The sequence below is a fragment of the Archocentrus centrarchus genome, chromosome 2, assembly GCF_007364275.1.
Source record: "Archocentrus centrarchus isolate MPI-CPG fArcCen1 chromosome 2, fArcCen1, whole genome shotgun sequence".
Classification (NCBI taxonomy): domain Eukaryota; kingdom Metazoa; phylum Chordata; class Actinopteri; order Cichliformes; family Cichlidae; genus Archocentrus; species Archocentrus centrarchus.
In genome coordinates, this window is record NC_044347.1 from 20,146,967 (window position 1) to 20,168,937 (window position 21,971).

At 41.8% G+C, this 21,971-nt stretch overlaps 1 protein-coding gene across 1 annotated transcript; it reads right to left on the reverse strand.

Annotated features, from left to right (window-relative positions):
• Positions 1 to 1,039: 1,039 nt before the first annotated feature.
• On the reverse strand, positions 1,040 to 21,597 carry LOC115792887 (protein-tyrosine kinase 2-beta-like). Its single transcript, XM_030747496.1, has 30 exons — positions 21,309 to 21,597; positions 20,920 to 21,224; positions 20,301 to 20,479; positions 20,027 to 20,114; positions 19,818 to 19,897; positions 19,675 to 19,737; positions 19,253 to 19,307; positions 19,020 to 19,160; positions 17,912 to 17,983; positions 17,713 to 17,814; positions 17,307 to 17,421; positions 16,800 to 16,839; positions 16,500 to 16,531; positions 16,305 to 16,352; positions 13,374 to 13,468; positions 13,123 to 13,204; positions 11,406 to 11,506; positions 11,208 to 11,323; positions 10,957 to 11,057; positions 10,769 to 10,858; positions 4,671 to 4,875; positions 4,475 to 4,577; positions 3,741 to 3,788; positions 3,107 to 3,226; positions 2,854 to 2,886; positions 2,370 to 2,394; positions 2,254 to 2,288; positions 1,983 to 2,117; positions 1,692 to 1,772; positions 1,040 to 1,474 (listed from the first exon to the last, which is right to left on the reverse strand). The coding sequence occupies exons 2-30, from the start codon at positions 21,106 to 21,108 to the stop codon at positions 1,241 to 1,243; spliced, it is 2,808 nt and encodes a 935-aa protein (XP_030603356.1). The 5' UTR covers positions 21,109 to 21,224; positions 21,309 to 21,597; the 3' UTR covers positions 1,040 to 1,240.
• Positions 21,598 to 21,971: the final 374 nt, after the last annotated feature.

The window sequence follows — 21,971 nt, forward strand, 5'->3', positions numbered from 1 at the left end:
GCTGCAAAACAGGCTGAAATCATCAACCCTCCATCACCGTGCTTAAGAGCTGGTACAGTATGTGGTGTTTGTGCTGATATGCTGTTTATGTTTGTATTATGTTGAAGTGTCATGAACCTTTTATTTTTTGAGGCTTCGTGGGCACACAAACCCCTCTGCTGTCCAAAAACCTGCAAACAGGCATCGTTATCAAGGTCATTTTAAGCGCTGTATTTGCAACATTGGCAATGATCACTGTCAAATATGAAAATCTATGGGTTTCATTGTGCTGTGCTTCAGCCTTTAGCTCTTGTACTCATTCAAATACATACAAAATCTGTGTTTGTTTTGTGCGTGTCGCTGTGCACCGTGCTTGGCCAATTATGTTATGTTAATTTTCGAAAGCTTGTGAATTTTCAGTTTCATCAAGCACCTGTGTTTGAAGATAAAGGTTTTCTGATTCTGATTGTCAGCACTGTTTGAACGAATTATGGACATCTGCATTTAAAACTGCTAAAGAGGTATAAGAAAGCAGAAGGCAGTGAAAATGCTTGTGAATGTGGAAGGAGTCAGATGTGGGAGGACTTTATTCATTTTTATTTAGAAACAAAATTTGTTCGACAGTTCCGGGATTCAGACGATTCCTCTACTTGGAGACTACTTCTCCTGCTTTGGATAAAACTCTCTCACATGGCACTGAGGAGGCCGGGGTGCACAAAAACACCACAGCAAGTTTATATAAATTTGGATAGATACACTTTTGCCTCTCTCAGTACTGAAGGGGGTCATCTGTCTGGTCCACCTACATTTCCCTCATTCTTTTGATGCACGGCACTAAAATACCTCAATATTGATGAGGTGTCGTTGTTGTAGAAGTGCAGTCGCCCTTTTTTCAAGCTCCAGAGACCACTATGACCTGGATGACTGAGAACCTACACAAACATTTAGATAGAAAAAACTTTCTAATTTGTCATGAAAGTACTACAACAACACAGGTGGTTCAGATTATCATAATTTTTAATAGTAAAAATATAGAATAAACAGTACAAATTTCATTCATTTCAGCTTTTCAGTTCAGTTGTTTAGGAGCAAATAGAAATATATTATGACATCTTTCATTAGCCTGATACACCACCTTCCCCCAGGGACAGAGCTGTATCAGAATAGCCTCCACATGTCCTGAAGAAAGGGACTCACCCTTTCATAATTCAAGCCAAACTTCAAGTTCATTTGATCAACAAGGAACCAGAATGCTTTCACCTCATTCCCCAGAATCTTCTCCATCAGGTTTGGGCTTGGCCAGGTTGGCCCTGACTCGAGCCTGGTCCACGGCATCCAGGAGATTTTTGGAGTCAAGAGCAAGCGTGTGGGCAGCAGCCAACATCTGCCGCTGACACTCCTCCTTTAGTGACGTTACGGCGTTCTGCTGGGCCAGTCGCATCTTATTGATCAGCTCCCCTAAATCCTTGTTCAGCAGTTTCTTTGTGCCCTCAATCTAAGATGGAGAGGAATGAAGATCAGGTTGTGTCATACAACCAGGAGGTCAAATTAAAAAGCTGAAGAGTGAAAAGGTGATCTAGTATGCTTATATGCAGCCAAAGATTCAAATAATAATATATGTGACTCTGCAAAGAAATCATGCTACATCTGGTCCAGTGGCTGATATACATACACTACCACAAAACAAAAGACAGACTGTGTTTGAAGCCTACCTCTGTGCTGACAGAGCCGTGCAGAGAGGGCGAGATCTCATCAACACTTTGAATCAGGCTCCGGAGAGAGATACCCACTGCCTGAAGGTGGATGATGGAGAGAGGCGGAGACGAGTAGATGGTATGACATATGGAAGAAAGGAAGAGGAAGAAAGGAAGGAGATGAGGAGGGAAAGAACACTCCATCACCTCAAATAAAGCTTATTGTCTGCTTGAGCTAAAATAACAGCGCCCTCTACTGCCCATGGCTCTAAATACTTTTCTGCCTGTGATCTACTGTGATGGACCTACCTTGACAGCATTGGGATACTCTGAGGCAGGCAGTGTGTTGACGTCATTCTTCAGCTGGACCACCTGTTTCACCATCGCCATGACACCGGTGTAAACATGATCACCTGATCGGTCCAGCTCAGCTGTGGGACGAGGCTGCAGCAGTACAAGAAAGCTTCATTTTACCTTTAAAATGTGCAACTTTAAACCTTTCAAATCACTTTTAAACCCCCTTTTAACAAAGCAAAATGTAGCCATGTTTTGACTGAATGCCATCATTGAAGGTTTTTACCTGTGCAGCTGGCATTGGAGGTTTCTGTGGCGGACCTGAAACACATCATACTGCAGTTAGAAGACAGAAAAGTCGATGCGTGCTTAAGCTACAGTAACAAATAAAAGGGGACTCACTGTTTTCTGGGTTTTTGTCAGGAAGCTGCAAATAACAGAGAAACAGTGAAGCAATAAATCTTTATCATCCAAACAGATTTCAGGAGTTTATAAAGGAGGTAGCAGGTTACTGGGTTTCTGCCCTCCATCGATCAGTGGCAGTGGCGCAGTGGGTAGGTGCTCACCTTGCCGGGTCGAGTCCCCGTCTGAGTGTATGCTGTCATTGTGTGTGTCTTGTGTCCTGGGCAAGACACTTAACCCACACTGCCTAAGTGTGAATGTGGTTGTGTGTTTGGTGGTGGTCAGAGGGGCTGTAGGTGCAAATTGGCAGCCACGCCTCTGTCATACCTGGTGCTAGCTTACCACCACAAGGTGTGAATGAATAGTGCATGAAATTGTAAAGTGTCTTTGGGTGTCTAGAAAAGTGCTATATAAGAATAATGCATTATTATTTATTATAAAGCACACCTCGCACAGAAAGACAAAAAAACAAACAAACAAATACCTTGATTTGTGGATCCCGTCCCACCATAGGACCCTAGAGGAAACACATATTTAAGTAAAATCCAACAAATTACTGGTGCATATGTTTACTTAGTTTAAGTCTGACTATAGTCATATTAAATAGCATCAGATACATGTCACTTTATTTTGTTACACCATTAAACCTGCGGGCCTCTGTGGTTCAAGCCAGGCTGAAATGTGTGTGTGTGTGTGTGTGTGTGTGTGTGTGTGAGTGGGTGGGTGATCTCACTCACCAGTTGTCTCTCTTCCTTCTCCAGCCACTGTTTGTCCATCATCATTTCTTTTCTTTGTCTTTGTAAAGTATCCTCCACTCTCTCTTTCTCCCATGCTGGCCTGAGATCTTTTGGGGGTGCCTAAAAATGCACAAACACACACACACACACACACACACACACACACACACACACACGTCCTTGACATGCTAATATTTTCGTGTCGGTACAGCCCAGATAGAAAATAATTTCAAACCTCATGTGGTGTTTTTGAAGCTTTTGCTCATTTCTCAGAAAACAGTTTGCTTATGCAAAACATTTTTCCCCTTCAGTTATTCTGCCACGTGTTCTATTTCCTCCATGTTATAGCTCAGTCATCCAGTCCTTACCCTCGAGCCAAAAAAGCAGAACAAGAGCAGCCGCTGCAGAATGTGACTCAGCGAGAAAGCTGCCTCTTATGTTGTGAAGCAATGTGAAAAGCTCCATAGTGACATTGTATTTAAAAAGTGCCGATGCTGATAAAGAGCAGCTTTGTGCAGGTTAAATTTAAAACTTCCTAAAGGTGTGTTCTGTGGATGTGGGAACTAGAATATACATATGAGTGCACACTATTGTATATGTATATATACTTATATGTGTGTGTGTGTTTGGCAACCTGTATGCGTGAGGCTTGAGGGGGGGTGCTGCCTGTTGTTCTGGAAGGCTGATAGGAGAAAGAGAGAGGGGGACACGTAGGTTAAAACATTCACGTTGAGTAAATAAAAGCTGCCTCCACCTCCCTGTTGCTGTGAGAAAAGATGAATTCATTCATCCCTTCCCTTTAATCTGAATACACATGAAAAAAGACATCTTAAAATCGTAACATTTATATGAAAAGGGTGACACAAACTAGACATAAACGATTGAGTTACTAGGCTGAAATTAATGAAGAAAAAAAACAGGCATATTTTAAGCATTTCAGAATTTAACAAGCATTTGTTTTTGCTTTTTTAGCAGTAATGAGCTCATCAAAAACTTGTTTGTGAAAAAGAAAATAATTTGTATGATTTAATGAAAGACAGGATATCCCCCCCCACTCACTTCAGCTTTCTAGGAATTCACATCGAGAGGAATGCACCTGCAGCTGCAGCTTTATTAAGCATTAAAAAAGCACCTAATTCAAGGGATGAACCAGTATCGTGTCTGCACATATCAGACAACTTGTCAAAGAGCCAAATTTAAGTTATACTGTATCATTAGCCACTTTGTTTCTAGCAGTCTGTCACAAAAACACATCATTTGTGACATTTCTTTGGCTGAATCTTTAAAAAAAGGAAGTGTATTTGATGACAGCTACAGTGAGGAGTTTACACCCTGTGAGATGCTCATATTGACGCACGTGTGTGGTACCTTTGGTGGAGGCTCTGTGTGGTTGGGATCAAATACTGAGTTGGAACGTGGTCTGTTTCTCCTCTCATCCCTCTCCAGCTCCACCTCCATCCTGTGGATGTCACTATTGAACACAGACATCATCAGTTTATATAACTCAGAACCGTGGTACCACTCCACCTGTAGGTCACATGTGTTCAGTTGTGTAAGTGTGCACCTGAGGGAGCAGGCAAGCTGGCTGAAAGTGGGACGGCTGTGCGGCTCGTAGGCCCAGCAGCGGGTGAGCAGCGAGTAGACGGTGGGCGGGCAGTGCTGCGGTTTGTGGAGTCGAACGCCCGCCTCCAGCTGGGTGATCACCTGCCCGTTCTCCAGCCAGAAGAACGGCTGCTGGGCCATTGAAAAGATCTCCCACACACACACACCTGGTTGAACACACACACACACACACACACACAAACACACATATGATCAGCTACATTAAAAATAATCTTTTTACTCACCCACACTGAGTCTGACGCATGCTGATACTTTCACCACACAAATGTGGTTAACGTTGACATCAGCAGCTTTCCCGCTGAGGTGACTTTTTAATGTTTCCAACTAAAGCAATTAATGGCTGATTAATGGAAAAGCTGCATGCAGTATACTGTACAGTCCCTGACAGAAGTTCTGTCGCTTATCCATGGTGTGGAAACAAAAGCTCATAACCTGACTTTAAATTCATCCACTGGTTTTAGAAATGACTCATATGAAAGCTGAAACCCTCCCAAATGAGGTTCAATTTACAAAAATAAATTTGCTTCACTGCAGAAATATTGATCATTTAATGAACACAAAGGTCAGATTTTGGCAAGACAAAAGTTTTGTCGCCCACAGAAAGTAATGTGAAAATCAAATAATTTACTTCAAATACAAAGATATGTTTCATAACATTGGTGAATGAAGTTGTGGTGCTATTAGAGCCATATTTAATATTTTGTGTGACTTCCATGAGCTTGAAGGACTGCATCCATGCAGTTCGACAATGATTCATACAATTTATTGATGAAGTCATCAGGAATAGCAAAGAATGCAGTCTTACATGCCTCCCAGAGTTCATCAAGATTCTTTGGTTTTGTCTTCCAAGCTTCCTCTTTCATCCTACCCCAAACATGCTCAATGATGTTCATGTCTGGTGACTGGGCTGGCCAGTCCTGGAGCACCTTGGTCTTCTTCGCCTTGAGGAACTTTGATGTAGAGATGGATGTATGAGATGGAACACCATCCTGCTGCAAAATTTGACCCCTTTTTTGACTGGGAATGTAAGAGGTAGCTAATACTTCTTGATATTTTGGGCTATTGATATTGCCTTCCACCTTGCAAATGTTTCGCACACCCCCATACTGAATGTAACCCCAGACCATGATCTTTCACCACCAAACTTAACTGTTTTCTGGGTGAATCTTGGATCCATACGGGCTCCAGTAGGTCTCCTGCAGTATTTGAGGCGGCTGTGGTGTAATTCAACTGAAGATTCATCTGAGATATCCACCTTCTGCTACTTTTCCAGCGTCCCTCCATTTAGCAGGCTGTGGGCCTTGGCAAATGCCACACGGTTTTTTAATTGCCTTTTGTTTAGTGCTGGCTTCTGGGCACTGACTCGACCATGGAGGCCATTTCGAGACAGAATCCTACAAACTGTTCTAGTTGACACAGGGACTTGAGGTGACCAGGCCTGGTGGAGCTCTGCTGCAGTGGAAAAGGGGCTGGCTTTGGATTTTCTAACCAACAAACGTTCCTCCTGAGCAGTTGTCTTGCGGGGTCTGCCAGACCTGGGCTTGTCAAAAACATCTCCAGTCTCTTCACATCTTTTTTTAATTCTTTGTACTTGACGCTGAGACACATTAAAGGTGCCAGCCACCTCTGCAGTGGATCTGGTCTTCAGCCTCCTGATAATCAAGGCTTTGGTCACAGGGTGGATTTTTTACATGTTGTCAGAAGTCAAGTTGCAGTTCAAGTGAAGGTCTGGGGTGCTGGGGTTCTTTTAATACACACCCGCTAATTAACCGATCAGTTAGTGAGCACAGGTGAGGCTGTAAACTAGGATTGGGTGCATTATATGGAAAGGCGACAAAACTTTTGTCTTGCCAAAATCTGACCTTTCTGTGTTCATTAAATGATCAATATTTCTGCAGTGAAGCAAATTTATTTTCGTAAATTAAACCTCATTTGGGAGGGTTTCAGCTTTCAAATGAGTCATTTCTAAAACCAGTGGATGAATTTAAAGTCAGGTTATAAGCTTTTGTTTCCACAACATGGATAAGCGACAAAACTTCTGTCAGAGACTGTATACTGACTGAGTCCATATGTCAGACAAGAGCCTCGAGATTACACTGATCTACAAAAAAATATATAATATATAAAGCTTGCTACTGCGGACTTCAGAGCAGCTCTTTACGTATTTTTTTTTAATTTATTAATTTTTTTAATATATCTGATTATATCTGATTTCAGATATAAAATCTGATTTAAGCACATCAGGTTTTTGAGATACACATCGTTGATGTTTTGGCATTTTTCAAAAACTCAAAAAACAAAGCAGACGACGACACCAGAGACGCGTTAAAGCATATTTCAGTCAATTTAGCTCAAAATAAAATGAGGTCAGCTTGTTTGAGGAGCCGGTGTTTGCGTGTGCACTTCAGACATTAGTCACCCAGCTTGCTCGGATTAAATTTCTCCCAGATATCCGTTTTCCATCTCTTTCATTTCTTGATGATATCTTTCCCCATGCTACTGTCACATACACATACATTCAGTGAAATGTCTCTGCAATAAACCCATCACACGAGCAGCACAGCTAGAAAGCTGCCCGGGGAGCAACTCGGGGGTTAAGGGCCTTGTTTAGGGGCCCACAGTGGTGCTACTGAGAGTGGAGACAGGCGGCACTTCAACACCTCAATTTTCCAGTGCCAATGCCAATGGTTTTCAGTCCATTTCAGTCCCTCCAAGGGTGGAAATCCAATTTTTTTCTGTACATGTCCAGGGATTCAACTCAGCATCCTCTCAGTCATAAACCCCCATAAACCCTCTTTTTCTCCTCTAGGCCACCACTCACCACAAAAGCTGAAAGTTCATCTTCACTGACATCCTGGCACTCATTAGCTAAGATGCTTTCAGCATGTCATCCACCAGCTCAGTTTAATTCTCTGCTCTGTGATTGCCAAGAAAATTCTGGACAGGCTGCACAAATGCTTCCCATGCTGCTGATTTGGTTGGCTTCAGTTTCATTTTTAAATTCAAAAACACCTTCCTTGACTCTGGCTTAACTTTTCTAGAGAGCAAACTTCTTTCTTAAATGCTGAAACACATCATGGTTTCTGTCCGGCCATCCTCGTTGCCTAAATAAACGAAAAAAAAAAAAAAAAAAAAAAACGGGGTGTGCGACACGAAAACGGTTTTCAGATTTGGAATCAGCAAGTTTTGTTTGAAGAAGTCAGATGTGAAAGCCTCTAAAGAGCCCTTATGTGAAAAATGTTAAAATTGAATGAAGTGAAAGCTCTCGGTGCGTTATCTACAACGGTCAAAGGTTTTCACTTCTTATCCACACGCTGAGAATCTTCTAAAACAGACCCTGTTTTGGAAGATAATGCCCCTGATGCCTCTAAATGCCACTTCCCTTTGTCAACCAAAGGGCCCACAGAATAACCACCAAGATTTGACATTTAAAGAGGTCACGTCCTATTTATCAGATTGTTCTGACTGTTATCATAATGTTATGTGCCAGCTTTACGCACGACTTTGTATCTTAGCTCACTTTATGAGCAGAGTGTGTGGTGTAGTATTTGTATAATGTCTTCTGCTTATTGTTCATTCTGTTATTGTTTAGCAGTAAAGCGTGCCATTCTGCATGGTCGCACTGTTGCTGGTCACTTTGTTTCATTTTTGAATTGTGCTTTCATTGTAATGTATCCAGCTGCATCTTCAGGGACTTTTGCAACCGGTCCTGCCCAAAGAGAGGTGGCCTTGGAGGTTTCTGCAGCTCCGCTACCGCAATGACCTTGCAGACTTTGCTGCACCTCTGCAGTCCCACTGCTATTACTGCAGGTATAGAGCTGCAAGGACCCCCCACCCCAAAAAGCCCTCAATGCAAATTCTTTGCTTCAATATTTCGTTTAACCCACAACTCTGTAGCACTCAGGTTCACTCATAAAACAGACCTGCAGTAGAACAGTATTTACTATCACACGTGAATAAAAAGCATTAAAACAATGAGCCCAAGCAGCCCCCAGATGGCTCACCAAAAAGCCTGATAACAGAGCAGCAGCAGGGACGATGATGCTGTCGTAGTTTAACGTCGAGCCAGAGGGTCTACACACAGATGGCAAAGAGCAATAGAGGCGGTGCAGGAAAAAACATTTTTCTAGAGTCCAAAACTGCAGCGCTTGGTACTCTAATTGCTATAAGCCCTTTACTGGGAAGAAAGCTGACAGGAGTCCCTAATCAAAGCACCTGTTTGGGAAGTACTCCAACATAAACAGTGAGACTGTAGAGCTTACATTAATGTATGTTTGCAGAGGAACTGATACCTCAGTTTGGCACCTTTAAATCCAGCAGCTTGCTTGCCTACTTTCTATCAGAGTGATTCCTAGCTGTGTGTGCAGCACGGGAACTAGGCCATATTTATTTTAAGGCTTTAGTAACAGTAGTTTACAGATATATATATATATATATATATATATATATATATATATATATATATATATATATATATATATATATAAATAAATAAATAAATAAATGCTGCTAATTAAATTATGTTAATATTTTAAAATATAAAAATAAAAGCTTGTTTTTCAGTACATGGGCCAGTAAAACTCTGACCCACAGACTTTTGTTTGTTAGGCTGAACACTAAATTAGTATTAACTCTAACAGGTACATACAGATATTTATATACATGCACATGCTATGATCATTATAGTAAGATTATTTATTGACATCTACGCCTTCAGCAAATCTATTTTCTGCAGCAGAAAAAACCACATGGCAACTCTCACTTCTGAGAAAGCGGATATGCTCACTTTTCTCCCATTAATCAAATAATCAATGAAATTATCAGTAGATTAGTAAAATAATCTATAGCTGCAGTCCTACATAGGTGTATAAAATCAAGCGCCAAATCATTCAGTCTGCCTTCAGACCTACAGTATCAGAGCTCGCTGGGATACTCCAATAGGATGCCACCATTACAACAAGGGTCATGAAATTTCTTCCCTCCTAGATATTCCACGATTGACTGTAAGTATTACAGTTGCAAAGATGATATCCCGGTCCTGGGCCGGTGGCCCAGTGTTCTGAGTTATTTTGTGAAGTTTCTGTTTTTTTTTGTATTTTCTGGTTGTGTTTCTTAGTTTTTCTTATGGCTTAGCTTCTCAGTTTGTTGTAGTTTTGTATGCCAGCTTTGAGTTTAGTTATTGCTTTTCATTCTGTTTTATTGGGTCCTTTTCTTCCTGTGTCTCTGTGTTCCTGTATTTTCCCCTCAGTCTCCCTCCCTTGTGTTAGCGTCTCTTGTGTCTGTTATTCCTCGTGTCCTGTTTAGTCTGCGCATACCATGGTCAGTGACTTCCTGTTTTATTTTGATAGTCTCGTGCTCCCTGTTCACAGTATTTAGTTTTGCTTCCCCTTGTCTCTTTCTGTGATTATGCTCAGCTGTGCTACCCATCTGTTGTCACTTCCCTCATTAGCCCACATGTATTTATTTGTCTGCTTTTGTTTTAGCCCTTTGTCACGTCCTCATCTGCCTGGACCTGAATGTCAGCTTAATGCTGTATGTTTTGTATTTCAATTTTTCTTGTGTGGCTGGCTCCCATCCAGTTTTGGTATTTTTGAGTTTGTTTAATAAAGTTTAAGTTAAACATTAATCAAGCCTTGAGGGTCGTGCACTGGGGTCCCCTGCCTTGCCTACCCCAGCAGAGTGTGACAGAAGAAACATCTAAGAACCGCACCAATTCATCCAGGAAGCGACAGACCACATTAGGTTGCACAGAGGGGTCGGCAAGTGCTGAGGTGCACACTGTGAAATGTCGCCAACACCCTGCTGACATAAAAAGTGTCAGCTCCTCTGACGTTAACAGCAGCACAAAATGTGTAGGTGGCTCGGTACTTTTGTCCATATTGAGTATGAGACTGATTTTGAGAGAAAAAAAAAAAAGCTTATTTGAAAGAAAGACCTTAAACAGTTCTTGTTTCCATCCCTGGTTCAGTAAAAGCCTGGATTACGTTCAGACACAAGACAAGTCAGACTAAAAGTTTGTCAGTGTGGGTTTTTTCTCACCAAACATCCAGACGTCACTGGCTGTGGTGAAGCGTCTAAAGTTGATGGATTCCGGCGCCATCCATTTGATCGGTAATCGACTCACTGAGGCTGCACGCAGATGAGAAATGTTTCATTGAGTGGACAAAGTAAAGGCTTGACGTGCATCTTTACTCGTGCAGATATTTGAAATGTGTGGGTGCGTGCACCTTTATAATACTCCTGTTCATCCACATAGCGAGACAGGCCGAAGTCACCGAGTTTAACACACTCTGGAGACGCAACCAAGACGTTTCTCACCGCTATGTCTCTGCAGACAAAACAGGAACCACAAAATGACACAATAAATAAAGAAAACCACAAAATAAATCAACTTGTATATCATTTTTGCCTAATATCTGCACGGTAACTTCTGTCTTAAAATTAAAAGACAGCACAACGCCTTTGGAAAATCTGTCACCTGTGCACCATGTTGAGACCCTCTAAGTAAGCCAAAGCTTTGCAGATCTGCAGACAGTAGAGGACTAACGTAGCCGTGCCCAGGGTGTACTGGTGCTCAATGAGGTAGTTCCCCAACTGTGAGAAAGACAAGACACAGTTGCAGTTGCTTTTACACGTGTTAGCTGGTGTTCACTAGAACACAAACACAGAAACACACCTCTCCGTGTTCATAGAGCTCCATGACGATCCAGACAGGATCGGCCTCAATGACTCCGATGAGACGCACAATGTGGGGGTGATCCAGATCTTTCATCAAGCCTTTAACAGACAGAAGTCAAACTTTACTTGTGTATTTTATTGTGGTATTTTAGCCTTTCGTGACTGTACACAGACAACCTGTCCCCTCAGCCTGTTATTCAAAAATGCATTTAACTTCTGCTTTTTGGGCATATCTTGTTCATACTGTGTGTGAAAGATTATGAATTTATTATGAAATATGACAATCAGAAATTTTGGCCCATCTCATTAACATATTTACAGCGTTACAGAGTTACAGCAGCAGTTGGCTGACATCTAGAAAAAGAAAAAGAAAATAGACAGTGGCTAGACAAAAACGTGATCAACCTCTCGCTTCACGGAGGATTTGAACCCAGTGCTGTCAGGTGATAGTCCCCTGATAGACCCTACATTACTTTTATACTTCTACCATAAACGTTTTTGGTTATTATATTAGCAAACACTTTTTACCCAAAAGTGTGTGTTTGCTTAACCCTACAAAAACTGAGTCCAAAGGCGATGGAGGAGTCTAGGTCCCTCTTAAACCACAGTTTTAAGGGTACTTCTTTATTACTGACAGTAAAATAATTTTAAAACTTCAAAACTTGACAGCCAGAACTCTAAAGATGCTCTCTTGGTCACTTGCTGTTAATGTTCCCATTTCCTGCTGCTCTACAAACCTTTTTTTTTAAAACTTCTTTTTGCTATTTTTCACATTGTTTAAACATCCATGGGATGCTATCTGCCCAGCAAAGACAGATAGCAACAAGACTGAACATATGAAGCCTGATGAGCGCCTCAGGAGATGGTTGAGACCAAAACCAGAGCTAAAAATACAATGAATGCTACCTTAAACAAAGAAAATAACAGGAGTGCTGCTGCTGCTCATAGAAGATAATAACAGTAAACAGAAAACTGGAAAGATTGAGACCAAAAAATGTGTTATAAAAAAATCCAAATACAGTCACAAAAATTAGGTGTGGACAGGTAATAAAAGGCATTTATTTTACAGGGCTAAAGACATTAAAAATGCAGTCATGCGTGCTGACTTCAGTGTGTGTATGAGTGTCAATACCTAGCACTCTTCTGGGGGAAAAGTGCAACTAAAATATGTGATATTTCTTCCTGTGGCATCATCAGAAGAAAGTTTCTGAGCAGGAAATTTCAGAATGTAATGCTCAATTTAAACCATACATGAGGCCTTTAAATTTTAATGACCATTAATGCCCAAACATTAGGACAGAGTACAGATCTGACAATGTGCAGTGCTTGCTACAGCTCTCTTGTTGTTGTTGTAATGAATGATGAAGACTGTGGCTTCCAGACTCCCACACTAAGCAGTCTGAGCTATTGCATAAAACCACAAGCAGACAACAGGAAGTACGCATCGCCCTTAAACCTTAAACGTTCTAAACTTACTTACCTGCATAAATCTTTGCTTGGAACAAGCATGACTTATGTTTTGCTTAAAGGCAAAACATAAGTCATGCTTTCACTGAAAAGCATATAAAACTGCTTGTGTTTGTGCTTTTAAAAATGACAAAACAGAGGAAGAGACATTTCAGATTCCTACGTGCTGCAGTAACATCACAACCCCCCACACATGCTGACTGATGTGTAGTGAAAAGAAAGGAAATAATCACTGCAGTTGCACTCACCAGCTTCACTGAGAAACTTCTCCTTGACATCAGCTGAGCAGTCCTTACACGTTTTGATAGCCACACGGATCCTCTCCCCCATCTGCAAACGCACACATACACGTTGCGTTACATTTGCAAAATGGCATTGCATTTGTTGCATTTTCTTATTTTTTTAGCTTTTGGTTTGATATATATTTGCGGCGTGTTCTTATCAAGCGTGTCTGAGCTTTAGTGTGAGGCTCGTTAGTGAACACGACAGATGAACTCACTGGGCTTTTGTAAACTCCATCGTGAACCTCTCCAAAGAATCCCTCGCCCAGGATCCGCCCCACAGCAAAATCCTCTCTGGAGATCCTGTGCTTTTCTAAACACAGGAACAAAGACAGGTTGAGAAGTGTCTGGGCATATACACTGCTCAAAAAAATAAAGGGAATACTCAAATAACACATCCTAGATCTGAATGAATGAAATATTCTCATTGAATACTTTGTTCTGTACAAAGTTGAATGTGCTGACAACAAAATCATACAAAAATCATCAATGGAAATCAAATTTATTAACCAATGGAGGCCTGGATTTGGAGTCACACACAAAATTAAAGTGATAAAACACACTACAGGCTGATCCAACTTTGATGTAATGTCCTTAAAACAAGTCAAAATGAGGCTCAGTATTGTGTGTGGCCTCCACGTGCCTGTACAACCTCCCTACAATGCCTGGGCATGCTCCTGATGAGGTGGCGGATGGTCTCCTATGGGATCTCCTCCCAGACCTGGACTAAAGCATTCGCCAACTCCTGGACAGTCTGTGGTGCAACGTGACGTTGGTGGATGGAGCGAGACACGATGTCCCAGATGTGCTCAATCGCATTCAGGTCTGGGGAACGGGCGGGCCAGTCCATAGCTTCAATGCCTTCATCTTGCAGGAACTGCTGACACACTCCAGCCACATGAGGTCTAGCATTGTCCTGCATTAGGAGGAACCCAGGGCCAACTGCACCAGCATACGGTCTCACAAGAGGTCTGAGGATCTCATCTCAGTACCTAATGGCAGTCATGCTACCTCTGGCGAGCACATGGAGGGCTGTGCGGCCCTCCAAAGAAATGCCACCCCACACCATTACTGACCCCCTGCCAAACCGGTCATGCTGAAGGACGTTGCAGGCAGCAGATCGCTCTCCACGGCGTCTCCAGACTCTGTCACATGTGCTCAGTGTGAACCTGCTTTCATCTGTGAAGAGCACAGGGCACCAGTGGTGAATTTGCCAGTCCTGGTGTTCTCTGGCAAATGCCAAGCGTCCTGCACAGTGTTGGGCTGTGAGCACAACCCCCATCTGTGGACATCGGGCCCTCATACCATCCTCATGGAGTTGGTTTCTAACCGTTTGTGGAGACACATGCACATTTGAGGCCCGCTGGAGGTCATTTTGCAGGGCTCTGGCAGTGCTCCTCCTGTTCCTCCTTGCACAAAGGCGGAGGTAGTGGTCCTGCTGCTGGGTTGTTGCCCTCCTACGGCCTCCTCCACGTCTTCTGGTGTACTGGCCTGTCTCCTGGTAGCACCTCCAGCCTCTGGACACTACGCTGACAGACACAGCAAACCTTCTTGCCACAGCTCGCATTGATGTGTCATCCTGGATGAGCTGCACTACCTGAGCCACTTGTTTGGGTTGTGGAGTCCGTCTCATGCTACCACAAGTGTGAAAGCACCAACATTCAAAAGTGACCAAAACATCAGCCAGAAAGCACAGGTACTGAGAAGTGGTCTGTGGTCCCCACCTGCAGAACCACTCCTTTATTGAGTGTGTCTTGCTAATTGCCAATAATTTCCACCTGTTGTCTATTCCATTTGCACAACAGCATGTGAAATTGATTGTCAATCAGTGTTGCTTCCTAAGTGGACAGTTTGATTTCACAGAAGTTTGATTTATTTGGAGTTATATTGTGTTGTTTTTTATTGTTGTTTCCATATGTTGGCTTCTAGAGCTGACAGGACGTAGGTCTGACAGCTTCAGGTTGCCCAATTTAGCCATTGAACTGGCCCCATTACAGGAGTGCTGGGAAGTTTGTTAAGCTTCTCAAAATTTTGTGGTGTAGGACCCTCTGTAACAAACCAGTGGTAGGAGAGTTCTGTTCTCTGTCAGGATGATCCCATACTGCTTCAATAATGTTGAGGTCCGGGTTCTGGGGAGGCCAATCCATGGCTGATAGTGTTCCATCGTATGTTTTTCTATCCAGGTATGCTTTTACTGCATTGGCAGTGTGTTTGGGATCAATGAAAGAAAATGATGAAAAAATGAAGCTGTTGCCAATCAGATGCTTTCCAGATGGTGTTAAAGGTGGATCAAAATCTGATGGTGCTTTATGTCTCTTCCTTAAAAATGGCTTTGTGACAGTCACCACTGAGACGATGAGACTTCAGATCAACCCATCAATGGCCAAACATATGTCACGAGTCTTTGTTGGATTTTTTTCTTGTTTCTGAAGGACATGACTTTCAGATACTGTTCAGCTTCTCGCAGTACCTTTGTATGCCTGCCATTTCTTCTTGTGTTCTCCACTTGTTCATTTTCCGCACATTTTTTAAGGACACACTGCACACCATGCTGAGATAATCCAAGTCTTCAGCTAATAGTTCTTTGGGAATCACCTTGTTACTGTAAAAATGCTGTTTTATACCTGTCAAACTGTGTTATCTTTGGCATGTTTCATAGATTCAACTAAAGAAAAGGGAACAAATTTACAAACAAAAAATTTCTCTGGAAATGGTTGGGATACCAGGACTGGATTAAAAATGAGTGAAAAAGCAGCTAATGTTCAAAGAAACATGTCAGAAAGGAAACAAAACATGAAGAAATGAGGGGTGGCTCAAGATTTTTGCACAGTGCTGCATGTTCATCTTTACTGCATCACTGAGGTGTTGGTTCAACCTGGGGAAATTTTCAAGGGTTGATTTTTTAAACTTTCCATTTACTCATATTGAATTCTCCAACTTTTCTCAGTTTGCTATGTTGTAATAATGTTTTAACAGATCTCTTTCTCAATGAGGAAGAGCGACGCAAAAGAAGATTATTTATCATGAAATCCCCACAACCGATGATCAAAATAGCACAAATATTTTAACTGACAGTTGGTTTGGGCTCATCGGCACCAAAGCGTGTGGACACAAGGCTCAATATAGATTTAAAGTGAAACACTACTCACCACTTGAGTATCCACCATCTTCTGGGATTTCAGCATAAATATCAGAATCTGAAGTTAAAGAAATATGGGTTATACTGCTTTGCTTAGCTTAGCATTGGCAAATCTGTATGAAAAAAATAAGCTTTTTATATATTAATCTACATAAATTTCTTTTAGAGTTAAAAATAAAACATTCTAGAGGCTGTTAGTACTCACTTAAACCTTTACTGGGAGCACTTAAACCACCACTGGAAGAGAAAGAGAGAAAAATATTTCTTTCTTTCAGTCACATTTTATATACAAGCTAGCTTGTTTCCAAACGTGTGACATTTAGGCTCTGCTGAGCGAGAGATATATGGAAAACACACACACACACACACACACACAAAGGAGGAAGATGTTAAAAAAAAACTACACCCACATACTTTATACTTCTACTAAATTATCCCCACCGAGGGAAAAAAAAACAACAAAAAACAGAAAACCCAACTTTCCAATATGACTCATCATGCTCACCATTTTGGGATGTCAGGAAGTTTCATTCGTGTATCTCTTCCTGTAAGAGTCAGAGATTTGTGTTATGCGTAGGTATTAGGATCAGACAATCAAAGGTTCATGCTCAGTTATATTAAACCTTACTGTAATATGTGGAGGTGACCTCATTCCTTGTCATATTTTTAGAAGAGTGTGAAAAATATGGCTTAATTTTATTTTTAGTAAACCACAGATTTGAGGTAAGAAGAAAGTAAATCTTGTGATACCAAATTCATGCCAATTGAGAGACCAAATGGAAGCGCCAGGTTATTAAGGTGATGGTGCAAACTGCTGGATCACTGGGTTACATGGACATGCCATGTCATATAAAAAAAAAAAAAAAGTGCATTAGACTGACAACCTGTCCAAGGTGTACCCTGACTCTTTCCCTATGATACTGTAGCTTATAGTGTACAGGCTCCAGTCCTCCCACAACCCTCAACTGGATAAGTGGTTAGGATGGATGGATGGACGTTATTCTTACTTTACCTTTGCTGGGCCTGACAATGAGTGAACGCTCAGTGCCTTCCAGTCGGCAGTAGCCGTCAATCAGGTCAGCCATGTTTTCTGCTATGGCCAGGGAGGAGGTGTTCACTGAGAGTGGCTGGAGGGTGGAAGATACAAAGTATTTAATCTGCATTAAGAACTAAAATAAAGTGTACGCTTGAGAAACCACAAATTTTTCAGCCACTAGTTTTCCAGGCCTGGTGGTGGGGACAAGGATGCCTACTTTACTTTAAAATTCCCCTGAGGTCTCTTACACAAACTGATGTTGAAACTGAGTGTATTTGGGGTGTTTTACAAAGGTGTAAATTATAAGCTTTAAGAGGTTAATGAAAAATGAAGGAATAAAACAAAATAAGACAGTTAAACAGATCAGGAAGTTCATTGGTACCTGTTTGGTTCCCTCGATGTGCACAGTGAGCAGAGCTCGACCGTCACTCTCTGCAGTGCAGGAGATGCTGCGGACCTGAGAGAACTTGGCCAGGCAGATGGGCTGAAATGATAAATATAGAAAGACAGTGGCATGTTTGTTTTTAAGAGATCAAGCAGCACATAGCATAAGCTGAAATTAAGAGAGAGCTCAAGCTTACTGTCGAGTTCTCAGTGTGCTGACTAATCCCGTTGGGGCCGATAATCAAGTCTATAGTTAAGCTCCAGCCTTGCTATAGAGACACAAAACACACACATTAAAAAAAAAGAAAAAAAAAGAGCAATCTGCAGTGTGTAAGAAGAGAAGTGATCCCAATTTTGTGAAGAGGGGTTTTAAGGAACTCTGTGTTTGGTTGATTATTTCTTTGTGGTAACAATGCTTCTTGGCAATAAATCTTATACTATTGGAAAGCCTATTTAGTTTCCCTTAAATGGAGCCACATTAAGGAAAATGCATTTGAGCAGCAGAGTTGAGTATGTGTTCTGCACCCATGAAAAACTTGCCAAATCCTCTCTGCCAGTGCCAAACAGATTATTCTGCTACTGACTCTTGTTTTGAGCTTCTGGTACCCCAGGTGCTGACAGTCAGGCTTGTCATCACTGGAGGTAGTCTCAATCCAGAGAGATATTGAGATTAAATTCTGCAACCAGTGGCAATCCCATATCTCCACAGTCTGGGACTGACCTCTATCCTCCAAAATGGCAACACTCGGCAGGTTCATCAGAGACTACTTCCAGAACTTGAGAGTGGAGAGGATGGAACGGCCAGCCTGCAGTCCTGACCTCAGCCCCACTGAACACTTGTGGGATCAGCTTGGGCGTGCTGTTCCTGTCAGAGTGACCGACACAACCAAAAACGCTGGTTGAAGAATGGGATGCCATTGAACAGCAGTGTGTGACCAAGCCAATGACCAGCATGAGGAAAAGGTACCAGGCTGCTGTGGCTGTGTGTGGTTCTTCCACATGCTGCTGAAACCCCTGTTTGCTAAATAAATACAATGTTAAATGACCAATATGTGATGCTTCTTTAGACTTCAATCATCCAATCCAATAAACAACAACAAACAAGTCAATAGCAGAATGAGCTGTTTTGGCATTGTTTAGGCATTTTCATATATATATATATATATATATATATATATATATATATATCGCACTGCAATTTCCCCTTCACGCAATACAAGCATGGTAGAGTTCAGTCATCCCTTAGTTTATTCAGTGTGTTCAGAATGTGTGACAACCCACACACACACACATCAAAAAGCTCACCACTAGCTGGCAGGCAAAACTCTCCTGTGTGAAGCAGTAGCACTGAGCCAGAGTGGTGAAGAACTTCACCATGCACTGGTCCTGCTTCAGAGTCGAGTAGCCCTGAAACGTCTGCTGGATCATCCGTCGCAGATGCTTGGCCTGATAGATGGCAGCAATGAAGAAAATTCATTTTTTTTCCCTGTAACTCGGGCATAAAGTGTATATAAAGCAGTTTGGTTCTGGCTACATACCTTCATGCTATCAATGAGCTCTTTGGGGAAGAACAGGTCCAGTCCTACCTCCTTCCTAAAGGAGAAACAAAGGAAATTCAGACAGCTATAATGGAACAAACACTCTTGCAACACTACATCTCTTTGGTATGGTACAAGCTATAGCACCAAAATTTAACTTTTAGAAGTGTGTCTTTGTGTTAACCACAGACTGCATCTAGCCATTTTCCCCTTCCTCTTCATCTACCCAGCAATCCATCTGTCACCACATATGGGTTTTCTCTTTCTGATAAATGCATACTGGTTAAATAGGTGGTCTAGCACAGGTCTAGTTTTAAAAAAAATGCTGCAAATACATGTAGCACAAAGGCACCAAGGGCTTGAGGTAAAAGAAAAAATTGCATTAGCATGAAAAGTAGGAGGGAGATGTGTGCTAAACTTACTCAAGTAGTTCAAAGTTTGACTTTTTCTCCAGCCCGTTTGGATTCATGTCTTTGCAGAACCTCCTGTAAGCACAATAACATGCATCAACTTTCCAAGAAAATGTGTAAAATTGTTCTCCGGTATTCTTTTGTCCCTGTGTTACCTGATTTCCAAACAACCAAGCTGTAGAGCCATTCCATCGCTGACCTTCGAGGCATACTGCTGCATATAATCACTTCGTACCTGCGGGTCAGCAGGTGAAGCTTGCTTAGAAATGTTTACCTGATGAGTAATGCTATTTTACCACAATCCACAAGTCCTAATCAAACTGCAAACACAAACATGCAAAAAAGACCCAAAGACAGTACCAACCTGCTGGTAAAAGTAGAGCATAGTGGTCCTGTCATCTTGGAATTTTACCATGAAGTCTGATGGGATGTATCTGATCCTCAGGTCATATCTGGATAAACAGATATCACACTTCCAGGTTAAAGACTTTATATTTTTTTGAGATGTCACAAATTGTAGAAATGTCAGCCAGTTATTTGAGAAATATCAGATTTGTACCAATACTTGGGCATTTCCAGATCGTACCCTCTGAAGCAAGCTAAAACAAAATCAGCAACAATGTGACTGAGGTACCCACCTCCACTCAGCTTCTAGGTGCTGCTGCTCGTAGCGTTGAGTAAGCTCAGCCACGGTGAGGTCTGGATGCAGCCAGTGTATCTCTGAGGATTTGAGGTGTTTGAGAAGGAGGCCGTAGCAGAGGGTGTTTTTTATGTCTGGACCAACACAGCCACTGGAAAGCACCGTATTGATGACATTCTGGGACAGAAAGAATTACACAGCAGTAATGTGAACTTGAAGTTCATAGTCACTTTGCAAAGTGTGCAGCACGATTTGGATTTGGACAACTCAAGCAAAAGCTTCATATACAAAAATATCTTTGCAAAACTTGTCTATTGGCGTGTACATCCTGTGATCAGAAATCTAAAACAGACTTCCTTGTTTCTGTCCTAGAAGTAGGTGTGAAGAACACAGCTGAGAAGAGTCATTACAAAAAAACTGAGAAAAGCTACGAAAACTAGAGAAGAGTAGCTGATCATAGAACAGAAAAACTCATTAAAGTATTGGAGACTGAAGTGAATAGCTGAGAACAGAGGAATCAGCCAGAAGCAAATTTTTACAGTGTTAAAAAAATGAAAGCAGCATATGATAGAGTACAGTAAATGCAGCACAGTTAAGCCCAGCAGAGTCTACTGTACCTTGACCATCCATCCCTCCTCACAGCGGACCAGTTTGAAGTTCTTGCCCATGTTGGAACTGTTGCTGAGGAAACACACTTTGATGATCTTCACTGGGAAGATGTTGTTCCTGTGGGGACCCACTGTTGGAGACATGTCTGGGGATTCAGACACGCTCCTCCAGGACAGGGTGCTGCTGTCCCCCGACATCACTCACTCACTCAACACAACTCACTCAACTGCACTGAGATACCCATGACTGTCCAAGTTTTCAGCCTGCTGCTTCTTTCACCCTCACGCAGAAAACAGGCAGGAGTACATTGAAGCTGGAGAGACAAGAGAGATCACTATGAAGAACTTTTATGTGTCAATAAATGATTTAGCTTCTGCTGTGATGCCCCTGTACTCACCAGTCTTGCACAAGCGTCACGTACGGCTCTAAAACGTTCATGCGGTCTTTAAGAATGAAGACTACTTGAGCCCAGCGACAGAGTTCGTCCGCATTACTTTGTAAAGTGCAGGTTTGTGTTGTTTGTGTTCTTCAGCAGTTTAGCAGAGGAGAATTATCCATAGTTGTGCGCTGAAAACGAATCATATCACAATGTGAAAGAGGAAACAGTACTGACGAGCAAATGAGGAAGTTGAAGAGCAGCTACAGAAAAACTGACAGTACTGATGAAACAGCTATCACCCCCCCCACTTGCGTGCAATGGCACAGTCCGTAACACAACTCACTGCTGTGCAAATGTGGCACAGCCCACAGGACATTTGCTTCCGCTTTAAAAAAGTCAGCAAAAGTACAGTACAGATGAAATTGGAACGTTTACAGTTTATTACACAGTTATTACCTTTTAATAATCTTTTAGGTGAACTCCTTCAAGTACAACATGAATTTTAAATCTAAATAAATGTGACTACCAAATATTGCCTGTTGTTTGTTTGTAACTTAAACAAGACCAACATCTTTTAATGGTGGATGCTCATATTAAACACAGCCAGATTTTCAGATAATGAGGTCAGCATAGGGTTAAAAAAAACTAATGCTCAAGACCACTTAAAAAAACTTTTTTTAA